At 36.7% G+C, this 12,400-nt stretch overlaps 1 protein-coding gene across 1 annotated transcript in view; it reads left to right on the top strand.

Annotated features, from left to right (window-relative positions):
* APPBP2 (amyloid beta precursor protein binding protein 2) overlaps positions 1-11,818 on the top strand; it is a 57,562-nt gene extending 45,744 nt beyond the window's left edge. Inside the window, exons 8-13 of the mRNA XM_069482325.1 lie at positions 29-134; positions 1,228-1,352; positions 3,798-3,883; positions 5,586-5,776; positions 7,790-7,955; positions 11,271-11,818. Of these exons, the coding sequence (XP_069338426.1) occupies positions 29-134; positions 1,228-1,352; positions 3,798-3,883; positions 5,586-5,776; positions 7,790-7,955; positions 11,271-11,524 (928 nt within the window). The 3' untranslated portion in view covers positions 11,525-11,818. The remainder of the gene's footprint in view (positions 1-28; positions 135-1,227; positions 1,353-3,797; positions 3,884-5,585; positions 5,777-7,789; positions 7,956-11,270) is intronic.
* Positions 11,819-12,400: the final 582 nt, after the last annotated feature.

Below are 12,400 nucleotides of genomic sequence, written 5' to 3'. Positions count from 1 at the left end.
ATCCTAATAGTTTTGTATCTTTTTATAGGGATCATTTTGGATCCAAACACCCAAAATATTCTGATACACTGCTAGACTATGGGTTCTACTTACTCAATGTAGATAATATCTGTCAGTCCGTGGCAATTTATCAGGTATGTTAATGGTTATCCTTTTTTTCTTTCAACTAAAACTGACTTGTTGACCAGTATTTGTTTGCAGTCTATAAGCCACTCTTTAGAAATAGCTCTTTTACCTGGTATTTCATTTTTAAAGATAAATAAATAAATAGCTCTGAGCTCCCCCCAGACACATACATAGGGCACACCATTATTTTATTAAGTATTAACTAGAAGGCTTAAAAGTTAATGTTTTAGGAATTAAAGAGAATCATTAAGGAAAAGAATTGTTGGGGCCGGGCGCGGTGGCTCACGCCTGTAATCCTAGCACTCTGGGAAGCCGAGGTGGGCGTATCGTTTGAGCTCAGGAGTTCGAGACCAGCCTGAGCAAGAGCGAGACCCCATCTCTACTAAAAATAGAAAGAAATTATATGGACAGCTAAAAATATATATAGAAAAAATTAGCCGGGCATGGTGGTGCATGCCTGTAGTCCCAGCTACTCGGGAGGCTGAGACAGGAGGATCGCTTGAGTTCAGGAATTTGAGGTTGCTGTGAGCAAGGCTGACGCCACGGCACTCACTCTAGCCTGGGCAACAGAGTGAGACTCTGTCTCAAAAAAAAAAAAAAAAGAATTGTTGGATTATGGGCTCATATTTAGGAGTACTTTTCTATTTTTTATTTGCCCAAATGATGTCTTGTCTTTGTTGACTTAGCAAATGTCACTGTAGCTGCCTTTGTAACAGCAAGGAAGGCCGTCAGTAATCATTTTAGGCCTTTCTTAGTCATTCTCAGGTAAATGATGTATTATGCCATTGCTCTAGACAAGATATCCTTGATTTTACAGTTCACTTTTGGAGAAGGGCATAAAGAAAAATATTGATGTGACTTCCAAGATTATTATTATTAAGCCATTGCTTTTTAAGTCAGATTCCATCTTGAAAAATTCAGGCATTCTAGGTGACTTTCATGTTCTACTGTGATTTAAATACAGCAGGACTTTCTTGGCTTCAAAACTTATGGAATTTAGTATATAGAATATACATTTAAATTATTAGGGTCTTTAATTTAAAATAGGTCATCTTTTTGGAAGGTTTACAGTATTAATAAATATTTTTATGATTCTTTCAGGCAGCTCTTGACATTCGACAGTCAGTGTTTGGTGGCAAAAATATCCATGTAGCAACAGCTCATGAAGACTTGGCTTATTCTTCTTACGTTCACCAGTATAGCTCTGGGAAATTTGACAATGCCCTGTAAGTCCCACATTCCTTTTCTGTGAAGGATTAAATATTGTTTTTTCCCTAATACAATAGTACTAAATGTACTTTATGGATTAAATTTGTCTTCCTGGAGCTTTAACAGGATGCCTAAAATGTTCTTGAAGTCATTTAAAATCATACCAATTTTTAGGCCATTCGTTTAGCCTTTATGTGGTTTAATATTGAGACTTGTATATCTTCATATACAGCATGACTTATCTTTTGAGTATTTCAGTCAGTAGTTTCTCTTTGAGTAATATGATAGCCTCTAGCTGAACGGCAAACTTAATAACCTAAAAACTTTTTGCTCAAAACACATAGAAGTACTGAATAAAATACAGCAATCATCTTTTTTAAATGCATAACTGAGTTTGCAAGCGTGACGGGAAATCTCCAAGGGCCAATAATGGACACTATAATCCAAAGGAGTAGACATGGACTATGGTATAACCGCTCTGGGGTGATGAAACAGCTTAGAGGTTTCTATAACCTTTGTTCAACAATCCTTGGTTTAAGAGACATTTAACCCACAGGAGGCGGAGTGCAGTGGGGGGAAGTTAGAACTGAAACCCTCACTTAAAACCAAGATCAAGGCTACACCCTCAGGGAAAGGACAGAGTGGGGGAAAAAAAATACGTCCATTGGTAGAGAGATGACAAGGATACTTGTCCGTCTGTGCTTGGGGTAACAGTGGAACCCAGAAAAGGTCCTCACAGGGAAATTGATAATTACACACCTATACCAATCGAGTTTGGGGATAGTACATACAGGACCCCCAAACAAAGAAAAACATTTAAAAGCACTTTGGGGCTGCTAGTTCCCCTGGGATACCTTGTGGAAGAAAATGTAAAACTCCTGGAAATAATTAAACATCAACCCAAACTATATAGAAATCTTACAGATCTAGCTCTACCTAAGATGAATTCACCATTAAAAATTACAAAATACGTAAGGGGACTTTTCCTCTGAGTCAGCAGACAAAATGAACAGGATTAAAACTTTAGTTAACAGAACTTTTTTGGTTGACGCTCTGGAGTATGTATTCGTAAATGATTAAAGATATAAAGTGGGTTAGCAAATGATGGCCTGCTGGCAAGTTTTACCGGAACATAGCCATGCTCATTTGTCCATGTATTTTCTATGGCTGCTTTCGCACTACAGCAGCAGGGTTGAATAATTGCAATAGAGAATGTGTGGCCAACACTACCTAAAATATCTGGCCCTTTACAGGAAAAGTTTGCTGACCCTGATATAAAAGAAGGAATCAGTAATATTTTGGAGGAAAAATAAAATAAAGGAAAAAATCGGATTTTAAAATAAAAAACAACCGATACCTGCTATATACAACATAGTTGAAGTGAACCTTGAAAACATTGTACTTACTAAAAGAAGCCAGTCACAAAGGATCACATATTGTATGATTCCATTTATGTGAAATGTCCACAGTAGGCAAATCCGTAGAGACAGAAAATAAATTGATGGTACTTAGGTTGAGGAGTTTGAGTGAATGGAGAGTGGCTTCTGATAGGCATGAGTTTCTTTATGGGAAGATGAAAATATTCTAAAATTGAGTGATGGGTGTACAACTCCATGACTATACTAAAAACTAATTGTACACTAAATGGGTAAATTGTGTGCTATGTGAATTATATCTTAATAAGAGAAGCAGAAATGGAAAATAGTCATTGACACTAAAACTCAGAAGACAAGTTTAATAACAGATTAGTTACAAGTTAAGAGAGAATTAGTAAAATGAAAGACAAATTTGAGAAAATGATTACCTGGAAGATGAGGATAGGACACTTAGAGTTGTTTCAAAGGAACTGACAGATAAAATAGATGAATGGCTTACCTTGTATTTGGTGAGGTGGGCCAAAAACAAATAACCAAACCTGTCAGGCGAGAATACATGCTGTTAAGAGGAATAAAAATATGCTAAGCTAAGTTTAGAGAGTGATGGTAGATTTTTATTTTAAGGGGCTTTTAATTGGTCTGTTCTGGTAAGGCCTGCTCAGTAGGAGTGAGCCATGTGGAAGATCATAGGAAGAGCAATGCAGAGGGAAGGTAAAGCAAGTGCAAGGGTAAGAACGTGCTTTGCATGTTCAGGAAACTGCTAGGCCTGTGTGGCTGGAGGGGAAAAGAGGATTGATCTGAGAATGGTAGGAGATAAGGTCAGAGAGGTAGAAGAGTAAAAGATGTAGAACCTTCTGGGCTATAATAAGGACTTCCTGTTTTATTCTGAGGGAGGTGGGAATCCACTGGATGTTAAAAGTTCAGTCCACAACAGATTGGAAGTTTAAAACAAACAAAAAACCAGTTCTTTCCCACAAATAGTTTTAGAGGTACTTTCTATTAGTATTATATTACAGATTGTGATTTTAAGTCTTAAATAATTTGTAACGAAAAAGAAATGCCAGACTATATTTATCTGTATTGCAGATTTCATGCAGAAAGAGCTATTGGTATCATTACCCACATCCTACCTGAAGATCATCTTCTTTTGGCTTCTTCAAAGAGGGTGAAAGGTATCCTTTATTATCTAGTCTCAGATATTTTTAAATAATATGTGGTATAAAATAGGGGTATTTGTTTATTTTCTTAGAGGTAGTACCACAGGATAATACTATGTCTGTGTATTACTAAGATAGCCAATTCATTGCAACTCTACTTAAGGGTTTCTAGTGGTTCATAATAAAAGATTATTTGCTTCTCTCATATAATCTTGTTAATAAGCTAGAAATTTCTTTCTTTTCTCTCTCCTCTTTTTTTTTTTAAATCCATTCTTGTATGCATTAATTTCTTTTGAGGATTGCATGGAGAAATAACACAAATGACTCCACAGTAACATGGATAGAAAACCAAAGATGAGTTTCGTAGCTTTATAGTGCAGGATTTTTAAACTGAGCTTCGTATCATGTTACCCTGAATGTTGCAAGGCTCTTGCCAAATACCACTTTCTTCCTTTTCTTATTTTAACTTTTCTTCTAATCACCACCAAGGCTTTTTATTGCATTTATTTTGCTAACATGATTGGGTCACCCATATAGTAATTCCATGTTTATTGGATAAGTTTTTACCTTTGTTCTGGAACTAGGGTTTTTTCCCTCTAGGTTTGTATTTTTTTTAAGTTATACAAGTAATACATGATTAATATCAAAAATTAAAAGTTAGATAGAAAAGAGAAAAAATAAATTAAGTTGCATGAAAATCCCACCAATCCTGAATCAACATTTTGGTGAATATTATTTGAGGCTTTTTTTTGTTTTGGTTTGGTTTGAGACAGAGTCTCACTCTGAGTAAAGTTGCCCTTAGTAGAGCGCCATTGGCATCAGCCTAGCTCACAGCAACCTCAAACTCCTGGGCTCAAGTGATCCTCCTGCCTCAGCCTCCCAAGTAGCTGGCATTACAGGTGCATGCCACCACACCTGGCCAGGCTTTTCTTTTTTTAAATAAGATAATTAAATGAATGAATAATTTTTCAGTTTTATAATCTGATTTTTTCACTTAATATATAATGAACATTTTTCCATTTCAATACATGTGTCCTTTTTTCTAATGTTTTTAACCTCCCCTCTGTTATTAGACCTTTATATTGTTTTTAACCTGTTCTTTCTTTAAAAATGCTACAGTGAAGTAAATCTCTTTTACTTACCTTTGTGTGCATAGTTTCCCAAGAAATAAAATTACCTGGTAAAAGAATATATATATTTTTAAGACATTAGATGGAATTTGAGTCTTGAATGCAGCTTTGAAATTGAAATGTCTTCTTGCCTGATTTGGTTGGTCAAGTGAGTAGGAAGTAATCCGTTCTTTTAGCTGTGTTTGGTTAAAGGTTATGTTTTACAAAGTGTAGTTTCAAAATTATCAAAAGTGCTTAGGTACTCCTTGACACAGTTTCATAACTTTTAAAAATGTGCCTCTTCCTTCCATTTAACTGAAAAAACAAATTCATACCACAGAGTATAGCAATCTGTTAAAATAAAAGCTAATTCTGCAAAATAATTTGATGTATAACATTGTTTTTCTTAAATTTGAATTCATTATACTATGCAAAATAAAATGACCCCCCAAAAGTGTACTTTTTTGTTAAAGTGGCGTACTTTCATCTTGACCAATTCCAAATCATAACCACATATAGATATATTCAATAAACATTTATGTCATTTAATTTTAAGTTAGACGTTCTGATTAGCTTTGGTGCACTAATTTATTGCTTTCTTTATTCAGCACTTATTTTAGAGGAAATTGCAATTGACTGTCATAATAAAGAAACTGAACAGAGGCTGCTTCAAGAAGCTCATGATTTGCACCTGTCTTCACTCCAGCTAGCTAAGAAAGCTTTTGGGGAATTTAACGTACAGACGGCAAAACACTATGGAAATCTTGGAAGACTTTATCAGTCCATGAGAAAATTTAAGGTAGAAACATGTTTTACTATGTTTTTCTCGCTCTTAATAATCGTAAATAATAAAGTAAAATCTTAAATAATAAATACGTCTTAAGTAATCTTAAATAATAAAGTTATACATTCATTATATTCCTACCTTATTCCATGAAAGCATTGTGAAAATAGGCTGGGCGCTATGGCTCACGCCTGCAATCCTAGCACTCTAGGAGGCTGAGACGGGAGGATCGCTTCAGCTCAGGAGTTCGAGACCAGCCTGAGCAGGAGCAAGACCCCGACTCTACTAAAAATAGAAAGAAATTAGCTGGACAACTAAAAATATATAGAAAAATTAGCCAGGCATGGTGGCGCATGCCTGTAGTCCCAGCTACTCGGGAGGCTGAGGCAGGAGGATTGCTTGAGCCCAGGAGTTTGAGGTTGCTGTGAGCTGGGCTGATGCCACGGCACTCTAGCCTGGGCAACAGAGTGAGACTCTGTCTCCAAAAAAAAAAGTGAAAATAGCTACTATAAAACAACATAGTCAGAATACAAATAAAATTAGAAAATCAGGACCATGGGAAAATAGGAACTATGTCAAACCAAAAAAGGCTAATATGATTGTTAGACTTCAAACATAATTTTTAGTCCAGGCACAGTGGCTCACACCTGTAATCCTAGCACTCTGGGAGGCTGAGACGGGACGATTGCTTGAGCTCAGGAGTTCAAGACCAGCCTGAGCAAGAGCGAGACCTCATCTCTACTAAAAATAGAAAAATTAGATGGGCATGGTGGTGCATGCCTGTAATCCCAGCTACTTGGGAGGCTGAGGCAGGAGGATCGCTTGAGCCCAGGAGTTTGAGGTTGCTGTGAGTTACACTGATGCCATGGCACTCTATCCCAGGTGACTGATACTCCGTCTTAAAAAAAAAAAAAAAAAAATACCAAAAAAAATACTCACACAATTTTTAGCTTATGTACAGCTCTTAGCTGAAAGCCTGGCATGTGGTGTGTATACAAGACATGTCAGATATTGCAAGTATTATATTAATTATAGCAATAAAAATTACTGACTTTAATTCCCTTTTTAGAATTTTGGGTTATAAATTCTTAGTATTCTTCATTTTTGGATAACAGTAAGGAAAAAATGAGAGGTCTATGTAAGATGTTCACTTTTACCTGAAAATTGATCTGTATATCCCTCAATTAGCCTGAATTTAGTTTGTTGGAGAAAAATTGTCAAAACTCCAAAAAATAAAATGAAGTGTGTACCTGTGTAAATTAATATGTTACATTATGGAGCTTCTTAACAAGGTTCACTTAAATTTTGGACTGTATTAACTAAAAGAAATAATTTTTATTTTAGAATGTTTTGTTAATTTCTTGTAAGTTTCTTCTAACAATTTTGTAAAATTCCTCTTTTTTGTTAATTTCTTCTAACAATTTTATATTATCAAAATAAGTTTTCACTTGTCACTTTTGGCGAAGAACACTATTACTATCATCAGCTTATGTGCAGTTTCCAAAAACCAGTAATGCTTCCCATAGGCAACTCTTGGAATAACATAGTATGGTTTTTGATCCGATTACCTTATGGTATTCATAAGATATCCTTGGCATTTAGAAGAATCTTGCTCATTAAGAACTGTTGAAATAAGAAAAAAGTATAATGTAAGGCTGGGCACAGTGGCTCATGACTGTAATCCTAGCACTCTGGGAGGCCGAGGCAGGAGGATCACTTGAGCTTAGGAGTTTAAGACCAGCCTGAGCAAGAGCAAGGCCCCATTTCTAAAAACAGAAATAATTAGCCAGGAACTACTAAAAATAGAAAAAATTAGCTGGGCGTTGTAGTGCTCCCCTGTAGTCCCAGTTACTTGGGAGGCTGAGACAGGAGGATCGCTTGAGCCCAGGGCTTTGAGATTGTTTTGAGCCAGGCTGACGCCACAGCACTCTAGCCTGGGCAACAGAGCAAGACTCTGTCTCAAAAAACAAAAAACAAAAAGAAAAAGAAGTATAATTTAATGATTGATTTGGCATAATTATCTTTCAGGAAGCTGAAGAAATGCACATCAAAGCAATTCAGATTAAAGAGCAACTTCTTGGTCAAGAAGATTATGAAGTAGCCCTTTCAGTGGGACATCTGGCTTCTTTATATAATTATGACATGAATCAGTATGAAAATGCTGAGAAACTTTATTTGCGATCTATAGCAATTGGTATGTTACCTTTCAGTTTTCTTCAGTCAATTGATTGGACATCAACATGTCTCGTATGTTACATAAGGGAAATGTATTACTAGGACTTAAATGGGTTTAAAGCTGCTAAGGATATTCAGTAACCGCCCAAAAATCATCTGGAACATTTCGCTTTTTTGATGCTGAAGTCAGCAGTAAGAGGTGTAACAGTAGAGAGTCAAGCATAGACAAAAGTAGTTATTTTAAACTATTTGTGGCCGGTCACGGTGGCTCATGCCTGTAATCCTAGCACTCTGGGAGGCTGAAGCGGGAGGATCACTCGAGGTCAGGAGTTCGAGACCAGCCTGAGCAGGAGCAAGATCCCATCTCTACTAAAATTAGAAAGAAATTAGCTGCGCAAACTCAAAATATATAGGAAAATATTAGCCGGGCATGGTGGCGCATGCCTGTAGTCCCAGCTACTCGGGAGGCTGAGGCAGAAGGATTGCTTAAGCCCAGGAGTTTGAGGTTGCTGTGAGCTAGGCTGACACCACGGCATTCTAGCCCGGGCAAAAGAGCGAGACTCTGTCTCCAAAAAAAAAAAAAAAAAAACTATTTGTGCACTTACTACCCCCGTATTCCTCCCCCTTCTTTCTCCTGTCAGACTTCAACATCATAGATTAGGTTTACCTGTTTTTGAACTTGATATAGATGGAATCATACAATGTATATGTTTATGTGTCTGGCTTCTTTTGGTGAACATTAATTGTAAAATCTGTGATGTTGCCTATCACTGTCACTTGTTTGTCTCCAGTGCTGTCTTTGGATTAATATATCATTATTTATCCAGTCCACTGTTAATGAACATTTAGAACTTTTGGGTTATTTTCATTTCACAGCTATTACAAAAGAAGGTGCTGTGGCCATTATCTTAGGAAGTGCCTGTTAAAACTCTTGCCCATTTTTATATTGAATTGCCATGTCATTTTCTTATTGACTTATAGAAGTTCTTTATATACTGTGAATATGACAAGCCCTTTGTTGGTACATGTGTTGCAGATATCTTCTCTTATTCTACTGCTTGTTTTCTAATGGTGCCTCTTTAAAAACAGTAGTTCTTAATTTTTTTTTTTTTTCCTGAGATAGGGTCTTGCTCTGTCGACCCAGGCTAGAGTGCAGTGGCCTCATCATAGCTTACTGCAACCTCAAACTTCTGGGCTCAAGCAATCCTCCTGCCTGAGCCTCCTAAGTAGCTGGGAATACAGGCATACAACACCATGCCCAGCTAATTTTTTCTATTTTTGGTAGAGATGGGGTCTCGCTTTTGCTCAGGCTGGTCTCGAACTCCTGAGCTCAAGCGATCCTCCCGCCTCGGCCTCCCAGAGTGCTAGGATTATAGGTGGGAACCACCAGGCCTGGCCTAGTTCTTAATTTGATGTATTTAAGTGCATCAGTCTTTTCTTTTGTGATTAGAACCCTTTGTATTATGTTTAACACGTTGACTGCCACACTAGAAAAAAAATTTTTTCATTGGGGCCACAGTGTTTTATTATAAAAATAGAATAAAAACTTTGAAAACAAAATGATCCTTGTTTAGTAAAAAATTTGTTATTTTTTTGTTTTCTGTGCATGAGTTATATGCAATTTGAAAAATAGTTCTCTCGGCTCCCAAGGTGAAGTGACATGTGAGTTATATATGCTTCAGAAGGCCTGGGGCTCAAAACTAGTGTGACTTAAATACAACTCACATGCCAGTTAATGTGTTAAGAAATCTGGCTGGATGTGGTAGCTCAGGCCTGGAATCCCAACACTTTGGGAGACCAAGGCAGGAGGATCAGTTGAGGCCAGTTGTTCAAGACCATGATGCCTGGGCAACCTGTCTCTGCCTGTCTCTGCAAAAAATTTAAAAATTTAAAAATTAGCCAGGTGTGGTAGTGCATGCCTGTAGTCTCAGCTACTCAGGAGGCTGAGGTGGGAGGATCACTTGAGCCCAGGAATTCGAGGTGGTAGTGAGCTTGGGCCACTGCACTACAGCCTGGGCAAAAGAAAAAGCAAGAAAAAAAGAAAAATCTTTTCCTATCCCAAAGTCATGAAGATATTCTTCTAGAAGACTGCTGGAAATTTTGTTTAAACCATTGACATCTAGATCTACAATCCCAAAATTGATTTTTGTTATTGTGTGAGATAGGGATGGAATTTTTTCTTTCCTTATAGATACACGGTTGACCCAGGACCATTTCATGAAAACACTGGCGTTTTCCCCATGCTATGCTTTGTCATAAGTCATGTATCTCACATATGTGGATTCCTTGTTATCCATAATATATTGACTTATTTTGCTCAATCCTAAAATGCGTAATAAAGTAGTTTCAAAATTACTATCCCATACTATGGAAAACAAACCTGCTTACAGCTCAGTATTTGTTCATAATTTTGTTTTTAGCCTGAAGATAATACATATTTAGAATACTGTGTTCAAAAGTTACTGGGTTTATTTACATCCCCCTCCTTTAGTGTGGTTATGTTACTTATTTGAAAAACAATTAGGTTCATTTGTTAATGTTGTGTTTCATTTTGCCCCCCTGCATCCTTGTTTATTTTGTTAAACTTTTTTGAGTATGTGTAATTTATGTTCTGCAGTCAGAACTATATGAAAGGTATGCTCAGGGCTGTGTCATTTTCCCTAATTTTTTCTACCCAGTGTCCATCTACCCATTATGGGTAACAAATCTCATTGGTTTATCCTTTCTGTGTATCTTTTTACATAAATGAATAGATAAATATTTTCTTATTCTCCCTTTCTTACATAAAAGGTAGCATAGTACAAATATTCTTTTGTACTTTGCATTTTTTAACTTAACATTATACCCTGTAATTCACTCCATAACAGTTCGTAGAGAGCCTAGAGTTTGCTTCTCAGTTTACAGCTGTGTAGTGTGCCATTGAATGACTATGCCACGGTTGATGGAACCCTTCTGTGTATTTTCGGTTGTTTCTGTTAATTTGCAGTTATGAACACTGCTGCAGTGAATAGCCTTGTGCGTGTGTATTTTTCTGTTGGAGGTGCTGCCATTCTTTACTTTGAGATCTCTTTAAATCAGTCTCTTCAAACCGTGAAATTTTAAATTCTGTTCTAGTGAGGCCAATTGCTTTAGACAAGAGAAAATTAGCTATTGGTGGGACTGGTTGGGGCAGGGGGTCACTAATTAAAGAATTGTATCTGTTCCTTTCAGGGGGATAAAACTAAGCCACCCTATTTAAAATATTAAAGTTGTATTGTAGAAACTGCTCGTTAATCATTATTTAAGCTTGCTTTTTCTTTCTTTTTGTTTTTTTTTTTTTTTTGGTTACTTTCAGGGAAGAAACTTTTTGGTGAAGGCTACAGTGGACTAGAATATGATTATCGAGGCCTCATTAAACTTTACAACTCCGTTGGAAATTATGAGAAAGTGTTTGAATATCACAATGTTCTGTCTAACTGGAACCGGTTGCGAGATCGGCAGTATTCAGTCACCGACGCCCTTGAAGACGTCAGCACCAGCCCCCAGTCCACTGAAGAAGTGGTGCAGTCCTTCCTGATTTCTCAGAATGTTGAGGGACGGAGCTGCTGAGGGAGGACCTCAGTTAACCAATTACCTTTTCCCAGATTCCAGGGAATTCATACTGTGAAATCAAAACCATGTTGTTTTAGGGGGCTGGAATTTGCATTGAAACACTGGTCCAGTCCATTGAAAACCCCATTTTGGGTGATCCCTAACTTGCAGAGTGTTTGTAGGAATAAGCATATATTCAGTTATATTCAGCATGAACCGCATGTGTAAGTAGTCTGGCCCACATTTTCAACCTAGTAGAACAAACAACAGGAAGTCTTTTTTTCTTTTTAAAAAATAATTCATTTTGCAGAAAGCCTGAAAGAAAAAAAAGAATCCCTAAATAAAATTATTTAAGAGTTTAAAAGAGTTGCATTCTTATTATGTAAGGATGATTTTAACAACTTTTTAACTTATAATTCTTCCATGTGGAGGTATTCAATACTGTATTATAAAGAAATTTTATGGGGAAAATCTTTATATGCAGTATATAAAAGTTAACACAAGTACTAATTAAAGAGGGACATCCTGACTTACGTTTGGCTACCTAACCCAGAGACATGGATACAACCACTCTCCAGAGCTCTATTACAAGGGAAGGACTGTCAGATTCATCTGAACTGGACCAGTGTTGATCAGTAAGTAATAGAAAATCTGATAGACCAGCAGTTTTAACCATTTTCTTTTTTTTGGTACAATAATGCAAGATGCTCTGATAGCATTTGCTAACAGGACCAGGAGGATCTAAAAAGGACCAGCCTAATGTAGAAGGTGGTTATTTGGACCAGAGGCTTTAGATTATTATTTTAGGCCCTGCGTATACTTTTATCAGTAGAATGAATTTCATTTAGATGTATAATGAAAAGTGATAATGCAAAAATTATATTCATATAATAG

This window comes from Eulemur rufifrons, chromosome 9 (genome assembly GCF_041146395.1).
Source record: "Eulemur rufifrons isolate Redbay chromosome 9, OSU_ERuf_1, whole genome shotgun sequence".
NCBI lineage: Eukaryota > Metazoa > Chordata > Mammalia > Primates > Lemuridae > Eulemur > Eulemur rufifrons.
Note: the sequence above shows the minus strand (reverse complement) of the source record. Positions and strands in the feature narration are given on the sequence as shown.